This window comes from Falco peregrinus, unplaced genomic scaffold, assembly GCF_023634155.1.
Source record: "Falco peregrinus isolate bFalPer1 unplaced genomic scaffold, bFalPer1.pri scaffold_58, whole genome shotgun sequence".
Classification (NCBI taxonomy): Eukaryota; Metazoa; Chordata; class Aves; order Falconiformes; family Falconidae; genus Falco; species Falco peregrinus.
The window spans coordinates 114,264-134,750 of NW_026599622.1; the positions used below are offsets into that span (position 1 = coordinate 114,264).

The 20,487-nt window shown below is 46.1% G+C and overlaps 2 protein-coding genes and 1 pseudogene across 5 annotated transcripts; all 3 read left to right on the top strand.

Moving 5' to 3' along the window:
• Positions 1–2,485: 2,485 nt before the first annotated feature.
• Positions 2,486–5,023, top strand: LOC129783593 (ankyrin repeat domain-containing protein 26-like). Its single transcript, XM_055793521.1, has 3 exons — positions 2,486–2,663; positions 3,121–3,267; positions 4,420–5,023. Exons 1-3 carry the CDS (start codon positions 2,583–2,585, stop codon positions 5,020–5,022), a joined length of 831 nt encoding a protein of 276 aa, XP_055649496.1. The 5' UTR covers positions 2,486–2,582; the 3' UTR covers position 5,023.
• Positions 5,024–6,715: 1,692 nt separating this feature from the next.
• On the top strand, positions 6,716–9,081 carry LOC129783596 (ankyrin repeat domain-containing protein 26-like). 4 transcript variants are annotated; one of them, XM_055793533.1, is made up of 4 exons: positions 6,716–6,823; positions 7,245–7,379; positions 8,453–8,591; positions 8,969–9,081. In XM_055793533.1, the coding sequence occupies exons 1-3, from the start codon at positions 6,722–6,724 to the stop codon at positions 8,585–8,587; spliced, it is 372 nt and encodes a 123-aa protein (XP_055649508.1). In that variant the 5' UTR covers positions 6,716–6,721; the 3' UTR covers positions 8,588–8,591; positions 8,969–9,081. The 4 variants fall into 4 exon arrangements, with proteins under 4 accessions (XP_055649508.1, XP_055649509.1, XP_055649511.1 ...); XM_055793534.1 differs by lacking the exon at positions 8,453–8,591 and having other exon boundaries at positions 8,969–9,080; XM_055793536.1 differs by lacking the exon at positions 8,453–8,591 and having other exon boundaries at positions 8,981–9,069.
• A 3,129-nt stretch (positions 9,082–12,210) lies between these two features.
• The window catches only part of LOC129783603 (ankyrin repeat domain-containing protein 26-like), a 58,785-nt pseudogene continuing 50,508 nt past the window's right edge, over positions 12,211–20,487 (top strand).

The window sequence follows — 20,487 nt, forward strand, 5'->3', positions numbered from 1 at the left end:
TGCACCTAATACAGCAAAGCATTGAACAGCTTATACATTGGGCAGTATTTGTGCAGCTTTGTGTCTTTTCTGTCTCAAAACAGGTTCTGCTACTTTGTTGAAAATGCAAAACATACTTCTTGAATATGAACAGAGAATAGAACGTCAGAAAAATCGGTATAAAGCGCTCTCAAGAGAAGTAAGGAAATTGGAAGATGAAAGGGAGGAGTCACAGTTCAGAGCGGAGAAGACTCAAGATTTGAAATCCGTGTCGGCTCACCAAGAAGCGGAATGGAAAAGGGGTATCCAAAGCCTTAAGTATGTAAATTGTGGTCTGATAATGTATTATCTTGTCAGTGGTTTTGTTCCGAAAGACACTGATGGTGCAGGCAACAGGATGAGAAGTTTCCAGTCTTTTGGGTTTGGGTTTTTTGAATCCAGTTTTTGGGCCAGTTATGCTATGAAGTACATAATGTGAGAGGGGAAAAACGTCCGGATACCAGCTCCATGTACAGTCTTCTGGATGTTGTTCTAACTTTGTTTTCTAGCAAGAAAAGAGCAAGAGAGTGTGTACGGGGAAATCAGATTTATAAGAGAGATCTGAGAGATGGTTGGGTGTGGGTTTTTTTTTCGTTTTGTCCTCGCAGCTTCAGTTGGCCTATAATACTAGGATTTCTGGTAACTCCACCCAGTGCAAGTCAAAGCAGAGCTTAGAGCATTTGTTTGCTTACCTGTTTGTTTGTTGGAAAGGTCAAGTTTGGGATTGCCCCTTTCCCCACACTCCTGAGCTAGACCCGGAGGTGTGAGGTTTCTCATCGCTGTTGACATCACGTTAGACAGGGGTGGCCAGCAGGCACCGTAGGCGGTTGAGCAAGGACAACTGCAGAGCCCTGGCCTGGGAGGGGAGATCTCCTCGTGGTGATCCCCGGTGGGATGGCGTGGCTGGGGAGCTGGCCCAGCAGGGCCAGGCGGCCCAGGCAGAGAGCGAGCTCAGCAGGAGCCACCGTGAGCTGGCAGCTGGGGCGGCCCGCAGCGGCCTGGGCTGTCTGGAGGGCAGCAGTGCCAGGGCACTGGGGGCAGGGAGTGCCCACCCCTCCTCAGGGCTTGCTGAGCTGTGTCTCGAGCCCGGGGTCCGGTTTTTGGCCGCCCAGCCCAGGAGATCTTGCCCAGCCCGTGTGAGGTCGGCAGGGAGATGCCGGGCTGGCGCGGGGGCAGGAGCACCAGCCCTGTGAGGGGAGGCTGCGGGAGCTGGGCCTGGGGGAGTTGGGCCTCCCAGCGCGGGGGAGGGGAGTACGAGGAAGACGAGGCCGGTCCCAGCTTGGCCTGGGTTTGACTTCAGCAGGTGTTCAAAATCCTCAAGCATCTGTCAAGTATAAAGAAGTAGTATTTTCATTCTAAGTGAATTCTCCAAGCAGCGTTAAATTTATACTTTAAAAGTTACACTTTTTGCGAAATTACACTAGAAGTTATATGTAAAGCTTTTTCCTTGCAATATACGCCATTCAAATACAAACGTTTGTCAGTCTTTCAAGTAATTTTAGTGGTGGTTGATTCTTGTTTTGCAGAATTTCTAAAGCAGGCTTTCAATTGGCAGTTCTTCCCTTACGCTGACACTTGATTTTTTAAATTTTTTTTTTTGTTCACTGTTGCGAGTATATGGGAAAAAATAGTCAAAATAATGATCAAACACAAAGCTGCTTGCTTGTTTGGGTACCGTGGGCACACCATGGACCGTTTTTTACCATGTCAGTGCTTATTGCTGATTGTTTCAGTTGGTAAAGAAGCTGACCTTCCATAAGGCTTTCCTTGTAAGTCAGCTTCAAAATGAAATTGCTGTAGTTTCTCCCAGAGGTAGATCCGACTGGGGTTTAAAACTGTTTTTAATCGTATTCAGCTTAAACCCCATGCATTTCTGAATCTGGTTTTGAACACTGACATCCTTCTGGAGTAAACAGAAGCTGCTTGTTCTGCCTGTGGTCAGCAGTTGTTTTAGACTTACAGAAGGCTTGCTGAAAAATTGTTGGGTCTGCCATAGGTAAGTGGCGTGCTGATTCACCAGTATTGCTTCTGGTCACTGAATCCGTAATGTGTAGGCACTGCTCAGTATACTAAGAAAATGTATACTAACCATAGTAAAAGTTTACGATGCTTTGATCTGATGAGACAACAAACGCCTTTTTCAGCAAAATGGCTGTAATATGAAGATGGATTTTTTTAATTTTATTATAGAAGTGTGCACACTGGTGTGTGTTTCCCTATACAAACTTACAAATAACTGATAAATCACTCAAAGTTTTTTTTTCTGTATCTTGTACAACTGATACCATGCACAATGGCATGAAGTTAGAATTCTTTAAAAAGTTGAAAAGTACAGTAAAAATACGAACTCTGAAAACGTTTAACATTTTTTATGGTTTGAGTTGTCTCTGCAAGTTCATCATGTGGAATATCTACGTTTATATCAGTGCTTTTGTTTCTCAAATACTCCGTTAAATCCCAGATCTTCTTTGAAACAAGAAGAAGAAAAGAGGCTCAGAGTAGAAGTGCTGTGTGAGAAAAGGAGAGAAGACCTCCGAAGGAAAGAAGATCAATGTTGTAAAGAGATGGAGGAGAAACAGAAACTTGAGTTACAGTCTAGGAATTTAGAAATGGAGTTAAGAACACTGAGAAGGCTCTTGAAACAGGTCTATTAAATAATGAATTAAACTCTTTGTCTTATTTTCTGCTTCTTTTCAATTGTATTCCAGTATGCCTAGAGAAGGAGGCGCTTTGTTCACGGAAGAGGCGTTGGATAACAGTTGTCAAATTTTGAGAACAGTAGAGTACAGTTGGTTCACAATTGGGTGGTTGTTTTTTTTTTTTTTTTTGCTTTGCAGTTTATTATTCCTTTTTTCCTTTTTCAAAATTTAGGTTTCATTTGTATTTCAGGCAAAGCCTGACCTTTTTTTGAATTACTACAAAACATCCTGTATTTCGCCTTCTTAAATTTTCATAAGAAAATTTAAATTTATTTATTTATAGGTGGATTATCATAACGGTGGGGAATCAAAAATGTTTTCAAGTATGCAAGGGAGAATGGGAAGATGTATTGCTAGCTCTGTTTTTTCTTAAGATGCAAGCAGTTTTATTGTATTACTGTAGGTTGAAGAGGAACGTGATGAAACACAGAGACAGCGCTCTCAGGAAAAGAGGGCCAGAGCCCTTCAAGAAGGAATTTTGAACAACCACCTTGGGAGACAAAAGGAACTAGAAGAAGAGACAAGAAGATCTATAGGAAAAAATTCAGAGGTAAGCAGATTTTTTTTCTAATAAATTACATTTCACCATGTTTGTTTTAAAGTCATAATAAATCTTACATAACTTTTTCTGTTTCCTGATGTTTATTTACTGTTTACCAGTGTAACTTATCTGGGTAAATACCTTTCTTGTTTTCTCTTATGTCTAAAAGTTCTGGAAAGCAGCATCGCTCCTGTATGTACCTGAATTACTTGTGCAAGTCGGAAGCTAATAGAAGACACTATTTACACCGTTTCTTAACCTATCTGTTATTTTCCATTTCATAGACATTTTGTCATCGCTTTTTAGGCTTTCTAGCAGTGAAACACCTAGCTACCTATGGCAAGGTTGACCAGGAAGAAAGTTGTTTGACAGTGTTTGTGTTTCCATTGCTTTTATTTTTTAATTAGTTATTCCCTTATTGAACTTACTTCAAGTATGCCTTTCTTTGCCACCTCCACATAACTAAAATTTTATGATCGACTCTCAGCAATGAATTCAACTCTCTGTAAGAGTTAGAGTAACTGGAGGAGAAAAAGCAATCATAAACACTGTATTAAAAAAGATCTTGAAAAGAGTTTACTGAATTTCCTAAAGAATGTGCAGTGCCTTGAAGCCTTTTTGTTCTTGGCTGTGCTGCCCAATAAATGTAGGGTGAATGTGTTTAAGTGGGAAAAAGTTATACATACAATAAAGAGGAAATATACAGGACTATTGCATTCCGGGGGTGATTGAGTCTTATAGCTAACTTCCAGTAATACAAAAGGATAAGTGTTCAGAAGACATTTGAGAAGGAAAATACCCTTTCTGGCCTTGTTTTTACCAGATCTGTAGCACAACTAATTCAACCTTAAAGGCAGTATTATAAAGGCATGCACATACAAGAAAGCGCTGTCATTTTAAAAGCTTTGGTTGCTGGTTTAAGGGGGGAAAAAAACGTAACTGTATATTTGGGATGTTCATTTAGGTTTTAAGGCTATGTTGCACTTCCGTTGGGTACGTACGTTGTACATGTGCATGGGTTCACAGAGTAGCTTATTGCCTGAAACTTCATCTTCGAAGTCATGCTTCAGTACTAGAAATGTTAAAATGCAGTTTATTGCTGCAGGTTTTTTGTAGATTCATTTCCCAATTGGCTCTTTATTCATTTTCCCTGTCATTCAGGAATCCAGCACTGATAGAGAAGAGGATCTGTTGTACAAGAATCAGTTACTACAAGATGAGATTGCTATGCTAAGGCTAGAACTCACTCAAGTAAGACTTAGGCACCAGGAGGAACAAGGAAAATATTTAAAGGAAAATGAGACCTTGAAAGAAAAAAATGAAGCTCTCAAAAAGGAACTTAAACTGCACAAGGAAGCATTAAGACAAATGTTTTTTCAGTTCAACGCGGAGCTGGACTTAGTAAAGAGAGAATCTGCAGTGCTGACTTCCAAACTTGAGCAGACAAACAAAAGCAAAGACAGACTAGAGACAGAAATTGAATCATTGCGTTCCTCCCTGAACGCTGCAGTTCAAGAACTTGAACTTCATTTGTCATCAAAAAGCAATGCTGAACGAAGATTTCCCAGAGAACGTGATGAATGCCTTTGCTTGCAAGTCGAGCTCCATCGTGACCTCTCTGACGTGCAAGAAACCAACAAGAGCTTGTCTCTGCAGCTGTGTAAAGCTAAAAGCAAAGCTAACAGGCTAGAAAATGAGCTTCACCAGTTGAAGCAAATGCTCAGAGAAAAAGCTTTGCTTTTAGAAATGACAAAAAAGAATTAAGTCAAGGCCAGTGTCGGGCAAAGGAATGTGATCAGGCTCGACAACTTGAGAAAGATCCAGTAAGCAAACTTGTAATAAAACAGGAGTCCCTGCAGGAGCGATTGGCCCAGCTCCAGAGTGAAAACCTTCTTACTCCATCAGCAATGGGAAGAGATGCAGAACAAGAGGATCATGAAAGAAAAAATAGCGGATTATGGGCAGGACTGGTTTAATGACATTTTCAACAAACTTAGAGCTGATACAGAAAAGCAAGTTTATCTAATAGAAGAGCGAAACAAGGATTTAAATGCCAAGCATACTGATTTAAGGGAACAAGTCTTTAAATACGAGACTGACGTAGTAGAAAGACAGGTAAAGTATATGCGTAGAAAGAACAATTTAAAGTTTGTCCGTTCTTGAAATTAGTTTGTTCCTCCAATGTATCCGGTGTAAGTTACATGCATGGGACCAAAGAATACTCATTTGTTCTGGTTTGTTATGTTTCCCTCGGAATTGCGGAAAGTTTTGGCAACGGGGATATTAGTCCTCAGATCTAAGCAGAGAACAGAAAAAAGGTATCCAAGTCTAAGCTTTGATCAAGAAAGGTGATTCTTCTCTAGAACTTTTTTCCATCTATTTTCCTTAGTCCATGTTATGCCCTATAGAATAGTCTAAAGTATTTGATGGTTTTGATGTAAGTATTGCACAGATGACATGAATGAGAGTGGTATAAAAGGAGGAACCATCCAATACACGAGGGCTGAGAAATGAAGATACAGAGAAGTGAAGTGGCTGGGGATAGATTTATATGAAGCTTCTATAGAGGGGAAAAAAGAGGTTCTCTGTAAGCTGCTGTCAAGATTGAAGAGTAATGTCCAGCTGTTGATTTCTGTATGTGTTTTGAGGGTTCTGAGGGGCCTGCCTGTTCCTCAAAGTTCATGTCAGACGGTGACCTTAAGCTTTCTCTTTTATGATGTGTAGCCACACTCCAGCAGTACTGTCAATCATTGTAAACTGTGACTTGCTTTGTATTCTTACTACCAAAATAATGGGTTCCTTTTGAAGATCATGTGAGAGAGTGTGTGTGTGTATATGTATATAGCTATATATATATATGAGCTATCCAGATTTTTGTAAACCTAATCTATCAGTATTTCTAAAACGAGCTGAGTAAGAAGACTACAAGAGGATGTGATTCAACATACCCTTAAAGTGTATCTCAAAGGAGCTTTCAGATATTTGTATTCATTTAATTGTATTTGTATAGTGAAGAAACAGAAGAAAGAACAATCTAACACAAAGTCCTGCCTTCAGTCACCGGAGTAATATTTGCAGTCAAACTGTGGCTCTTAGATCACAACAGATTTCTTTGGGTTTTGTTAGAAAAAAATACCCGATTGTAGTGTGTTCCTGTGTATTGTTCAAGGAAGAACAATACCTGAGCCTTTTTTATGTGTTAGGAAACAGGAATCCTCATGAACAGCTGCTGATAGTCAAAGGTGCTCAGCTGAGAATGATGACGAGAGGTCATCATCTGTGCAGATGCCTGCTGGTGGCAGGCAAAATTTCATACTTTTGGGTTCAATCTAGACAGGTCTAACCGTATAACAAAACAAGTTAAAGGCGTATTTCAACTTTCTTCATGCTAATTTAACTGTTTCGTTAGGGCATGTTTGGACAACTGCAGCAGGAGCTTGCTGCTGCACTTAAAAAGCAATCTATGCCAGAAGCTTCACTTGAAGTTACTACGCGCTACCACAGTGACCTGGAGAGAGACAAGCTGCGCTTGCAAAAGGAGTTGGAAAAAAAGGTGAAAACTAAGGTAGTTAATGTCTGTAACTATATGAATAAATCTGAGTGTAGCTGTTGAAAGCAGGAGCGAATGTTGTCCTTTTGCACCACCTTTTGCAGTGTTCTTAGGAAAACTGAAGTATAGAGGGAACCAGAGGAGCTTTGCAGGAAAGCTGTAGGGTGATTCTGTGTGTGTGTGCATGTCATCTTATCCCCCAAAGTTGTAACCTCATCCTGTCGCTTCTAGAGTATTCCTTCTTCCCACCAGCTCCAGCTGCTGTTCTTGGTTATGGTTCCTAAGGTGTGTTTTACACTCCACGCCAACCTTGGCCATAGGTCTTGGATGGGTGGAGGAGAGCTTAGGCCTGTTTCTGTGTAAGTTACTGCATTCTCCTGCGCTCTTGTCTTTTCCGGCCACCTTACTTTTTCTTCTGCCACTGTTGCTTTCACAGACGCAGAAGCAGAACATGCTGGCTCTGACATCCAAGGACTTGCACAGCACGTGGGAGGAGCACTTGAAGTCAAGATCCCACCTTGAAGAGCGCGTTGCTCAGCTGGACGAGGAGAAGGCTGAACTGTTGCAACAGGTGAGCCCAGAAAATTCTCCAGGCACCGAGCCAATACCCAGGAGAACCACATGCACCTTCTGGTCAGGTTCTTACATATCATTGTTTTCTGTTATCCCTGCCATTCAGGCTGCGAGTACCTTATCGTTTGGGGGTCATGGAGGAAGCAAATAAAAGCTAGATGGGTATCCTTGTGTAAGTTCTGGAGTGGCTCTGTTGGGAAGAGTTCCCAGTGTGGTTTGCTATCAGTTGAGCACATCGAGCAAGGCCACAGTTCCCAATTCTTCCTTGGATTTTGTGTGGTCATCTTCTGACCCCTTGGTTTCTGGGCAGGTTTAAAATGCTTGATGTTTCCAGTGCGTGTGTGGAGGAGCTGCTGTATGTTTTCAGCGTAGCGGGAGCTTAAAAGCCTTGCCGAAAAACATACTGAAGGAATGCTGGGTAAATGAACGAGTGCTTGGGAAACAAGCAGCGCCTGCCAGTTGCCAAGGGACAGCCTTCCCCTTTTCTCCTTTTCTGTAGAGGGAAAATGGAAGTACAAAGTCAAAACAGCTGCCAGCTCTCCTCTGGTGTGGCTGAGAAAACACCAAGAGGAGGAAAACCAGCATGTGGCTAAGTAAATGGCCACACAGAAGAGGTGGAGGTAATGGCCGAGGGGAATAAAATGTTGAAGAACTCCAAAAGATCAGATTCCTCCACAAGCCCCTGCCTGCTGGTTGCTGGAAGATCCCATGAAAGCTTTGGATGGATCCATGTTCTCCCATGAAGTGCATACCTACGTAATCCCTACTATGAGCAGAGGCACTGCCAAAAGTGTTCTCCAGCATCTTTTCCACCTGTTATGTCTAGAAGAGGATGGCCTTTGCTTCAGCGAGGGCATCTGTTTCTGTAGTTACGTATTGGTCTGTTTGATGTGAAACCTGAAGGGATGGAATATCCTCAGGAATTCCGTCCCGTGGCATTCTGTGGAACGTGGCTAACGGATAGAGGCGTCCGGCAGCTTCTCTGTGGAGAGCGCTAGATGCACAGACTGTACGTAGGTATTTTTCCTGTGCTCTGTGTGTGTGATAAATCTTTCTTTTCTCTTTTGAAAGTGCGAGAGTGAAAGAAAGGAAGTGAAGAAGCTGGTAGAGTTGAAACGCCCAGCTGAACTACGTCTGGCCCAAGAAATGAAAAGAAACCTCGATCTGCAGAAAGACTGTAAGAGGGACGGCTTTTTAGCGTGGTGAAGAGGTATCCCTGCGTAGAAGTCATGTTTTATTAAACTTTAGTGTAAAAATAGGTGTACCTAACTGTGAGCAGATGCCGGCCTCGTGTTAGTTCTTGCAAGGTACTTCTGTACACCAGCCCCTAGTTTTCACTAGCTGCCAAAACAACTGCAGGTGCAGGTTGCCCTGCAGTTCTCCTGGGAAAAAGGGAGTCTTTCATTCCTCTTTTCAGGTGAAATCTGGACTCTCCAAGTGTATGTGGCGCAGGAATACTGGTTTTTCCTGGTAATTCCTGGTGTGTCAAGCACGTTAAAGATGAAGCAAGCTGTGTCTGTGCTGTTTACATGAGAGTATGTGAAAAAGTCCAGTTTTGTTCCTTTGCTTCATTGTTTTCATGACTAGTTTGCTGTGCAGGTTGAAGAGGCTGCTGAGCAGAGCTACGAAGGAACTAAGGGTGTATGAGGAGAGAGGGGGACTGTCCCAGCTTAATTTGCAGGGAGAAGTGAAGAACAGGTATTCTGAAGTGGTCAATGAAACTGGCAGATTAAGAACAAAGGTGAGCTTTATTTTGTTTGGGTTATTGTGGTGTTTTTTCTTGTGAAACCTTTGTTCTTTCTTTATACTTCTTTTCATATTGTTGACTTTTTTTCTTGGCTGTATTTCTGAAATTATTTGGCTGTTTTTTGATGTTCCTTCTATGGTCACAGTAGTAGGCGACTGTAATACTGATGTAGCTCTTAGGGGTAAAGATGGAAGTGTTACGTACACAGCAGTATCTGCGAGGGCACATCAGGGGTAGGCTGTCCTGCAGAGGAAGGGCAAAGCAAGAGCCACAGCAAGGCTGGCAGGGTCTGTGACCACACAGGCCAGGGATCAGCCCCACAGGCCCTCACCAAGAAGAGCAGAAGAGTTCTGGGGACAGTTCTGGGGACAGTAAGCAGAGTCCTCCAAGAGTGCAGATCACCAGGCCGGTCCATAGGGATGGGCAGGTCTGCAGTCCTACTGGGCCGTCACGTCCATGGGTGAGGGTCAGGGCTGAGAGCAGTGAAGGCCCAGCACAGGCCTGGCTGCAGCTTGAGGCCGTGGCAGCATCGTCGGGCTCCGACGGATGCATTCCCTCTCGGAAGAGAGGGGAGTAACGCCACCATCACTCGGAACAGCTCTGTGCAGTTGGCCTTGCCCAAGGTCACCCCCTGAAGCCTGTCTCGGGCACGAGTTGAGCAGGAGGCAGGTGGGGGTTTGCTTTTCGGAATGGTGTCTTTGCTTCCCAGGGCACAATGCAGTGTGAGGTGGTGCGGAAGAAACCCTGTAACTTGTTGCTTACTAGTAGCTGACTCAGTCCGTCTTTCCCTTGTCATGGAGGCCCAGAAGTAGAGTTCCCAGAAGTGCTTCTGAGGTTGCTCTGGGTGATAGATTCTAGTTTTTAATTTTGCATCCTTTCTGTCTAATAATAAACAAACAGTTCCTGTTGTGCCCTTAACACTATATCCACAGGACCCATCAGCACTCCCTTATCTTCCAAGCCTGAAACTGAATTTCAGCCCAGGCAGCTACCGAAGTCCCTACCAACTAAAACTGGGTAATCACGGGGGGGTTTAATACCATTCTGAAACATTTGACATTGCACAGGAACTGTAGGGTCTCCTGGTCTTGGCTGGGGAATGACCTGTAAAAAACCCAAGTTTTTGTGGCTGAGCATGCGTGCACTTGAAAAAGGACTAGAGAAGAAATACTTCCTCCTGGAAAGAGCACAGAGATGGATTGTGTTTACTCTGTATTGCCACCTTGTAAATAAATTCCTGCCTTTCTTCTAATGTTTGGAAGAAAACAAATACACCCAATTAAAAAATGCATTTTGCTCTCCATTCCCCCATTAAATGGTCAGACTGATTACAGAGGTGCTCTTGAAATGGCTGCTGCTCATAGCCATTTCCCAAAACTCATAGAATTCGGGTTTTGCAACCTGAATTTACTTGGCTGTGTTTTCAACAAAAGTCTTTTTTCTGTCTTTTTAAAATTATTATTTATTATAGCTTTTCCTTCTAGGGATCACGTCTACAATAACAGAACGCTGCTAATACACTGAGGATCAGCTAAGGAAAGTGACTGTACATGAGCCACTTTGGTCGGCGAGAACACTGCCAGAGCGAACAGGCTTGATAAAGCTGTGAAGGCTCATTCCAGAAAGCAAAATGAAGGTTTTAGGAGCTGTACCATTATTAGCGATGAAGAAAAAGAAGGTATTTCAAAGGGCTGAATCTTCTCCCTAAAAAGTGGTACCAGATTCCTGTCCTGTTGTAATCAATATTTTCACTGCTAATCACAGTGAAGTGTGTCCCTCTCTCTGATTGAGGATTTCTTTCCCATCTCTCCGTTTTTCACAAACTCATTGGCAAGAGACAGTTTCTAAGAGGAAGAAGTGTGCTGCCAAGGTGTTCCATGAGTCAAACCATCTAGGGTATACTGGACTGTGACATCACCCCAAAACCTTATGGTACTTATAATAAGGTTTCACCACGCTGAACTACCTAGCGGCATCACCGCAGCAGTAGAATAGGAGGATGGTTCCCAACTTATCTACACCAAAGGCGTGACCTGTCTTTTGATTTCTGGACCACGTTTCCATACCCTCAGTGCGCGTTTGTGTTCTTTTGTGGCAGTGCCAGCTCGGCCACATTTACTGGAAAGTAACTTTCTGACCCTGTCATGGCAAGGCAGGTAACTAGATGGTGCCTACAGCCCCCCCCAGCCCCCCTCCCGCTGTATTAACCCTTGCTGTTTGATCCTTTGGCATCCATTTGCCCAGGGCTAACGATGGCACACAAGCAGGACTGCTCAACAAGCTAGGAGGCAAACTGCTCGCAGAGCTGTTTTGGCCATAACTCCCCGACGAGATGCCCTTGCCCTGAACGACAAGCGCTTCCAAGTTTGAGCCATTTGCTTTTAAAACCGACTCGCCCGAGCCCCCCAGCGTGCTCGCAGCGCGGGCCCCGCCGGGGCCAGCGGGGAGCTGCTGCTGCCCGGTACGCCGGCACCCCCCGGGCTTCCCGGCAGCGTCCCGAGTGCTCTGCGGGGGGCGCAGCGCCGCCGCCACCCGCCGCGCCTCTCGCTGCCCCCGGCCCCGCTCGGCAGCGCCGCGGCCGGGCACCGCGCAGGAGCCGCCGGGCACCGCGGGGCAGGAAGTGACGTCACTCGCGCTGGACACGCGCCGGAGCAGACCCCGCCCCCGCCAGCAGAGCCCGCCGGCCGTTTAACCGCCGCGCTCGCCGCTGAGGGAGGCGCTGTCCGCCGCTGCCGCGCTGAGGAGCAGCCTGTGCGCTCGGCTTCCCGCCCTCTGGTGGTTCGCTCCGTAGACAGCCGTACCGGGCCGCTGCCCGGGGCCCCGACCCCCCGTCCCTGCCCCGGGGTCCCCCCCCCGATCCCCCTGCCCCGGGGTCCCCCCCCCGATCCCCCTGCCCCGGGGTCCCCCCCCCCGATCCCCCTGCCCCGGGGTCCCCCCCGGGGGCCCCCCCGATCCCCCTGCCCCGCGGGCCCCCCCCGACCCCCCGATCCCCCTGCCCCGGGGGCCCCCCCGATCCCCCTGCCCCGGGGGCCCCCCCGATCCCCCGATCCCCCTGCCCCGGGGGCCCCCCCGATCCCCCGATCCCCCTGCCCCGGGGGCCCCCCCGATCCCCCGTCCCTGCCCCGGCCCACCGGCTGCCTCCCGCCGTCCCCTCCCTGAGGCGGGACCGTGCCCGCGCCCCTGCCGCGGGATGAAGAGGTTTTTCGGGTTCTGGAGGAAGAAGAAGGGGCAGCCGGCAGCGTCCGGCAGCGCCGCCAAGCCCTTCCCCACCGGTGCCTACGAGCTCCGGCTGCAGGAGCTGGGCAAGCTGCACCGTGCGGCCGCCCGTGGCGACCTGGGTCAGGTGCGGCAGAGACTGAAGAAATGCGGCATCGACGAGCGGGACGCGGCGGAGCGGTAAGCGGCGGGGGGCAGCAGCGCCGGGCGGTGCTGGGGCGGGGTGCGGGGGGGTTGCGGGCAGCGCCGGGACCCGCAGGTGCAGCTGCAGCCGCCGGCAGCTCAAGGGCGCTGGGAGCGAACGGCAGCATCGCTGCGGGGAGCCTCAGCCTGGGCGGGGAGCCAGGCCTGTGCTGCCAGGAGCCCTTGGAGTCGGCCGAGCATCCCCCGTCTTGCCCCGGCCCCCTCCGTGCCCTCGTTCCCGGGGGTGCTGCCTTGCCTGGGGGCGCAGGAGCGGCAGGGGGCCGGCAGCAGCCTGGCCGGGGGGGTTGCAGAAGGAGCCTCAGGGCCATTCTCCAGGCAGGCTTGGAAGGCAGAGTGCATGCACCTCCGAGGCCTCGGCGTGCGGGGTTAGTAGTTGAGCTGAGCAAGCTGCACTGCCTCAGCTGGAGTAAAAGAGGGTAAGCACTGCGTTTAGGAAAGGGTAAATGTGCTGTGTATTGGTGCTGTGTGGACGGTTGCCTGATGTGCCTTTTGTGACTGTGATGTTGCAGCCAAAGCAACATCAGTCTGATTTTAGGTGGCAGTTACTTTGCTGTTTGCTCTGTGGCCTTGGTACAGCTAATTAGTGCCTTGGATTGGAAAATCTGGGCAGTGCCATGCAGAGGGAGCTGCTGCTTCTGGCAGGTGGTGTGATGTGTGCTTTTGAGTCAAGCACAGCAAGTACTTGGCAGTTATATCTTAGGGAGAAGCCCTGGGCTGCAGCATAGCTCCTCATGATCCACCGTAAGCATAAGGGAATCAGCTGAAGTTTTTGGGTCTTGGATGTGTCGAGCTGTTAATGCCTTTTCTGAAAAGACTCTGAGTCAAAACATCCATGACATTCAGAGGAGATGCTGGTTTAATCGGAGTACTTCAGCATCCTGGGCTGTCTTTTTCTGAAGACTGGACTTTTGCCAGCCAGCTAGCTTATTGCCCTGAAAACACCTGAAACTGTCTAGATTTGTAGGAAGGCAATGAAGAGTGCAGTCAGTCAGCATGTGGGCTGTGTGCCTGAGTGTTGCCAGCCAGTATTTGTTTATGCAGCTGCAGGTGGGGGATGCCATTTAAGGTGGCTTGAGTGCACTTTTGTGCATAATTCAGCTGCCAGAGTCAAGGTGCCCGATGGCATTTATGGAAATAGTTTGGAAAGTTTCTCTCTTTTTCTTCTTACTGCTTCCTGATTCAGTCAGCAGTCAGTCACCAGCTCTTAGCAGACCCTGGTACGAAATTTCGCTAGTTTTTGCGTTTCAAGTTCATCTTGTCTAGAAAGCTTCTTTTCCTCTGAAGGGTTTCCTTCTGTGTGCCAGGCAATTATCAGTGTTATAACAGGACAAATAAAGTCACAAACTGTAAAAAACCAAGCCGGGGGCGGGGGGGGAGAGGGAGGGAAGAAAGAAAAGGCAGCATACTATGATGAGCACGGTGGTGGTTTTGCCGTGATAATGCCCAGTGCTGAAAAGCGAGGCTGAGAGCAATTCGGTGGCCAGAGCCTGCCTACTTGCTGCAGCCACTGCCCTCTGTACCAGCCATGAGGGTTGCAAGGCCACCTGTGCCCTCTTAGTGCTTGTGGGTGTGATGTGTGTTGTGAGTGACCACCAGATGCAGGTGCGTTTCAGGGCTTCGTGTTGGAAGACTTGGTATCATTGGAAATAGAGGTGAAGAGTAGGAAATAATGCAAAGTAACGGCAACAATGTGTGCGTTGGTTGTATGAATATCTCAGGTTTGCTGCTCAGGATTTCCAAAAGCAAAATCCTGCACCAGGAACATGGCAAGGATCACACCAACAGGTTCCTTCCATAAAGTGGGTCCTGTAGCCCATAAGACCTCCCGAAAGTACACTTGATACAGCATCAGTTAGGAGCAGGCAGCTTTCAGAGGTGGTCTAGCAAAACCTTCAGCCTCACTGACAGAGACGGGCAAAAGTCAGCACAGAGTTGGAAGCACTGCGGGCACAATGCCAGCTAGTCATGGATCCTGGGTCAGAGCTCATCGCTAAGGGAGATTGACCCTGTCAGCTGCCTGTCAGACTGAACTCCAGCGCTTTCATTGCTTGGCTTGTAGCTGCTGGGTTGTCGGCTCAAGGGCCATTCAAAGTGCGTACTGCCAGCCTGCTGTTTCCCAGTGGGGTTGTTTCGTGGCTGCTCAGGCATCAGCAGTTCTCTTCTACTCTGTAGGTGATCAGCGTAGCAGCAGCAGGAGCAGGAACAGAATCTGGGCAGTGTCCCCAGGGCTGGGTGGCAGAAGAACTTCGGTGTTACTGGAGGCCTCTTGCAGGGACAGGCAACCCTGAGCACTGGTGTTCTCTGCCAGCCTGTTCCCTGAAGTGGATCTTCTGTGGAGCACAGCAGGCCTCGCTCCAAGCAGAGCTGTCTCCTGTTGACAAACTGAGAGGCTTGGTTGAGGAGGACAGCAACAAGTCCAAGTTTTCTGAAGGCTTTTCTGTTTGCAGAACTGATAGTGACTACTTGACGTCTGTCATGCTTCCTAGTGGTTGGTAGTAGCAGCTTTCAGATGATTGTGGACTCCTTCATAACCAGTTCTGGTTAGCTTTCAGATAATCTCAGTCAGTCGTTTCTTCAGAGATGAAGAATCCCGCATGTTTCCATGGGAATTTCTCAAAAAGTGGTGGTAGTTGCTCTTGAGCTACTCCTCTGTCAGTGCTCCAGTCTGTTCCCTGTCTGTAGCAAGACATTCCAAATTCTTTGAAGTTTTCTGTATTTCTCTCATCCTCATCTTTGTTGCAGTGGAGGAGGATGTCAGCTGCCCTGTAACAAGTATCTGTGTTACAGATTACTGTGTTTCTGCATCACCTGCCACTGCATTTGTGTACCTCTCCCTTTCCATTCCCCCTTAGCCAGGGAGCTGTTGTGCTCCTGTCTCAGCAAGGTACCCAAACAATTGCAAGGCTAGTTGAGCTTTCCTAAATACAGAGAAGGACCTGCCTGCAGCGATGTGGTTCAGAACCAGTGCTGGTGTTCCCCTCAGTTCTTGAGGAACTGTGGGATTGTTACTGCATCACCTTCAAGGGAGGAAGGTCCCAGCTGTTTTCTAGCTTGTCTTCTGCTCTGTTGGGACAGGTGTCCTGCAGAGCAGCAGGTGCTTTGCTTTTGCACAGAGTGAAGCTTGTGCTGATTTGTGCCTCTGATTTAGGGGGAAACACATGCAAGGACTTTCTGGGCAATTTCTTTCAGTATAAGTAGGCTGGTTAATTGACATCAGACCTAAGATGTTCTGTGGTTTGAAGGAGGGGTTTTTTGTTTGTTTTTTTTTCCTCTGGCAAGGCTTTAACTTGAAGAAAAGAGTTTCATTTTCTTATGCTGGTCATGTATTATGGAAACACAGTATTCCCTCCCTGGAGAGGACTTCCTCTGTAGTAGGCTTATTATGACTATCGTAGTTACACGTATCTGAAGGGTCGGGTATTACTTTCCTGTACTCAGGCTTACAGTGTTCTGCTGTCTGGTTTGCTGCATGTAATGGGGGGCACTTTGGTGCAAGTGAGTACTTGGTTTTGTTGCAGTAGTAAGCAAGCTAGAGAAAAAGCAGAAATCCTCGAAGTGCAGGGAAACGCTGATACTCTTTATATAAAGCCCATCTACGTCTCTGAGACACTTCTGGCATGTGAATAATCCTAGAACTTAGAGGGTTGCTTGCCATAGTTCTCAGATTCCCAAGCTTTGGTCTTTTTTGCTGTGCCACAGGTGTAGTCCTGCTGGAGGCAGTGACCACCACCTGGGCACAGGAATCTGTGCAGATTAAGTTCTAGAGTGAAGGAAATGGCAGCTTACTAAGCAGATGCTGCGGAGGGGTTTTGCTGGCCAGTCTCGGGTGTTTGGTGCGCAACTGCTGTTACTGGTAACAGAATGAGAAATCGTTTCTTAAGCTTGCTTTGTGCAAAGTGAAACTTGTGGTCATAACAATTTACCACAGCCTGAAATTATTTCTCTAGTTGTCTGTTTGTGCTAATTTAATATGTTTAACTTTTAGGACACCTCTGCATCTCGCTTCTGCGAATGGCCATGTGAATGTTGTTACATATCTCGTAGAAAACAAGTGTAAACTAAATCTTACTGACAGTGACAACAGATCACCACTGATGAAGGTATGTGGAATATGTTATGCTCTTTCAAGTGGGGCTTGTCAACTGTGCATTAAATGAGAGGTGGCTGGAAGGATTCTGTACACAGCTCTGTGTAGAAGCATGCATGTTGTAATCAGCGGGGAATAGGCATATGTTAGCTCAGCTTTGAAGGTGCTCTTATTTTCCAGCATTGGGAAGCTGGGGCAATTGTAACAGAGTGCTGGCAGTTCTTCCTTTTTTGCGTGTTGTTCCCAGGCAGTACAGTGCCAGCAAGAAGAATGTGTAGCTATTCTGCTAGAGCACGGTGCCAACCCCCATCTGGCGGATGCTGACGGCAACACTGCCCTTCACCTTGCTGTCCGATCTCCTAATACAACTGTAGCGGGGCTGTTACTTGAGCATAATGCCAACATTGATGCTCGGAATAAGGTAAATTTTTGTATTTGTTGAAGAAGTTCTTTCAAAAAGTTGTACTAGTATTTCTCTTGTAGGGTTTTTTTTCTTTTATTTTTAAATGTATTTATCTGTCCTTTCAGGAGGGAAACACTCCGCTTATTCTTGCTATCTCTGAACGTCATGAAGATATAGCAGAGTTTCTTCTGCAGAGAGGAGCTGATGTGCATGCTCGAGATCACTGTGAAAGGTGAGTGGTTTGTCAAAACTCTGCATGGGTCTCTTTAGTATTCTTTAGGTTGGATTAATCAGAGGCATGAGAGTGAGCTCTGAAAAAACCCGGGGAGCCACATAGCAGCTATTTCTGTGTGACTTGTGAAAGCACATCTGCGCTTGGCTGTTGTCATACCTCAGTGGGTGCTTTCCTCGTTGAGGGTTACAAGAAGGCATTGTCTGTGGTGGCCCTTCTGGCAGGAAACATGCTGTTAGCTCAGCAGCACTGCCTCAATTTGAAAAAACATCTCCTGCATAGTGGCGTAGTTTGTACGTGAGTGTTGTCTATGTGGAAGCTTTGTCTGAAGATCGAATGTTTGCTTGTTTTGACTCCCTCTTGCATTTTATGGTTGCTCTTAATATTTAATGAAAACTGCTTTTTCTTTTGCTCATTCAGTAATGAGGAAAGTAGTTTTTGAGAGCAAACAGGAATAAAAATAATTACAGTGTCTGTGTCAAATGATCTACTTCATAACATATTTTTGGTGTTTCAGAACCCCACTTATGACTGCAGCATCTGGTGGACAGCTTAATTTAATAAAAGTTCTTCTTCGATATGGTGCTGATCTTTTCCATAAAGACAGTAACGGATGGACAGCTGAGGATTATGCTGTTACTCATGGATATTCTAGGTAAATTTTTGACTTTATTGTTAGAATAGGTTGTCAGTTGTCAGTGTGGCTTTTGAATGTTTTTGGTAATAGCAGCAAGGTTTAATGGTGTGTTGAAAGCTTCAGGACAGACAGTGCTCGGTGACGTCTTCTGATACGTATTGTTCCCTGTGTCTACTATTAATCTGGATGTTGAAGAAAATTTCCGCCCCAAATTGTCTGTTAGATTTCAAGTTTTGATGCTAAACTTGCACCTGCCCAATACAAACTCTAAAACACGTCTGTATCCTACAGTTACCCAGAGGTAGAACGTGGCAAACTGAAATGCATGTCAGTCCTCTCCTCAGACCAGCACCATTGTCCTTACTGACTTCCACTACAATGAGCAGGAACTACCAGCCTTTTCTTTCAGAGATCTAACATATCCCTTTTGTTAAAATCTTAAGCAGTTTCACCCCTCTTATGGATAGCTTTGTACCTGTGCGTATCCCTTCTCTAAGGTGGTTATGTGTGCTTAACAGCTAGGCTGAAAATACTGTGCCGAGCTGGAGCTAATGGCTTCATAGGTGTGGATATGCACCTCTAGAGTGAACATGACTGTAGTGAATATTGAAGTAGGTAGTAGCCGTGCAGTAAGTTCTGTGTGTATTACTCTCAGTGAATGCATACAAGTATATGAATTCCTACGGCTATGAATACGTGTAGGGTGGATAAGTGGCTGTTAACTGTGCTATTAAACTGTATAAGCAAGTATGTGGTTGTTTTTACCAAGTACGTTTCTTCTCTTTCCCTATATAGTCTTTGTACACAACTGGTGGCATACGCATTCCGGGGAGACAGAGACGAAGGTGGTGCACAAGGCGGCACAGTACCTGGCATTCCTCACCGGGCCGGAGCTGCTGGCTTGACGTTGGGTGCACCTGCTGTGGACAGAGGAGGTAGGATCTTGAATCACGCAGGAGCTCACGAGGAAAATCACTGTGGCCTTTTCTTTAGGGGGTTTGTGTTGTCAGCGCTCGCTGTGTTCGCCGTTGACTTTAGGGGAGGCATCAGGTGGGGTAGCGCAAGAAGCTTTGTGAATATGCTGACTTGTTGCTGGTTGGAGGTGCTTCTTGTCAGGGGTGAGGACAGCTGCGGTTTGTGTGCTACGGGCCCACGTACCGGGTTGTTGCGTTCTGCCTGCCAGATTGCCCATCTGTCTAGGTTTTCATACCGAGAGAGAAGGGGGACAGGGAAGGAACTAGGTGAGTGGTTTTGGGTTTGGGGTGTGTACTTGTACCTGTAGATGGCCAGTCAGATTGTGAAAACAAATTGCAAAAGGTTCATCCTGAGTAGCTGTTCATCTTCCTGTGGTTGGGAAGCAACAGATGAGTTAGCAGGACTGTACATGTCTTGTTGATTTCCACTGAGTTTGTGCAGTGGTGTTTTAATATTAATAGTTTCACCTGCACTAAGCTGCTTTTAGTGAGTTGTCTTATTTCTCAGCATCAGTTACGGTTGTTTCTGTGTAGGTGCTGTAGAGACATACTTAGGAAAAATCATCTTGGAAAAGTCACTTGGTTAGAAACAATAATGCAGCTTCTGTGTGTACTGTATCTTCATGGACATAGTTTGATTCCAGTAAAAATAAATAACACTTCTACTTCCAGTAATTTTATGAAATAAACGTTAAAAAGTCCATATTAACTTGTGATCCAGAAAAAAAATTGAATTGCCTTGTTATCAAAAAATTAGCTCCTTCAGTGAGTTCATTTTAAATTAAAAAAACCAAACAAACAACTCCTTAATGTTTAAGATCCAGTCTATGCTTATGAGCTCATATAGCCCTAGAGGAATCTTAGAAAACCAATCTTTTAATATAGATCAAACTTCTTGTACTTTACATCTCAGGCCCTACAGTGGGAAGTTCTATCCTTTCTGGTTTTTTTAAGGGTGTTACATCAGAACTTTGTGGCAAATGGGCAGCAGACAGTGTTCAAACACAGTTTATTACTCCTTTTTAAAATATGTCGTGAAATATGAGCAAAACATGGGATATTTTTCCGAGTTCACTTTTCCCAGATAGGGGAATTTAATTTAGAGCCAAACTTTGTTCCTTTGACTTAGGACTAGTTATTTTGATCTAGTCAGCGATGTGTAAAGTTTCTTGATAGACTGAAGGAAGTTGCGGAGGTTTTTATATTTTATTTTATTTTTGGAAAGGGCTTGGTACAGGTAGTTTAATCAACAAAATGTTGCTTTTACCCAAACAGCACTCTGTGGCTGCCTCCTGTGCACATAGATAATTGCTGTGGTACCACATTGTGATGACTGACAGGCCCGGGTTATTTTAAAATATGTGGCTTGAAGAATAATACTGTTGTGTGATTCCAAAATTGATATGCCCTCAGGGAAATAGGGGTTCTTGAACCAAGTGATTTGCTCGGTTCCTTGAAGACAGTAATACTACTAGCATAAGTCCACAATGTTATGGGAAATCCTCACTTGAAGAGGCATAGTAAGTGTGAAGAGCATATTTATGTGGGTTAAGGACTTGGGAAGAGAAAGTGTGCTGTGTTCTCAAACTGTTCATAGTAGGGCTTG

Coding starts and splice junctions, on each gene's coding strand:
- LOC129783593 (XM_055793521.1), top strand. CDS start 2,583: ATGGAGGAGAAACAGAAACTTGAGTTACAGTCTAGGAATTTAGAAATG. Junction 2,664..3,120: donor TGAGAAGGCTCTTGAAACAG/GTCTATTAAATA, acceptor GTATTACTGTAG/GTTGAAGAGGAACGTGATGA. Junction 3,268..4,419: donor CTATAGGAAAAAATTCAGAG/GTAAGCAGATTT, acceptor CCTGTCATTCAG/GAATCCAGCACTGATAGAGA.
- LOC129783596 (XM_055793533.1), top strand. CDS start 6,722: ATGCCAGAAGCTTCACTTGAAGTTACTACGCGCTACCACAGTGACCTG. Junction 6,824..7,244: donor AAAAAAAGGTGAAAACTAAG/GTAGTTAATGTC, acceptor TTGCTTTCACAG/ACGCAGAAGCAGAACATGCT. Junction 7,380..8,452: donor AGGCTGAACTGTTGCAACAG/GTGAGCCCAGAA, acceptor CTCTTTTGAAAG/TGCGAGAGTGAAAGAAAGGA.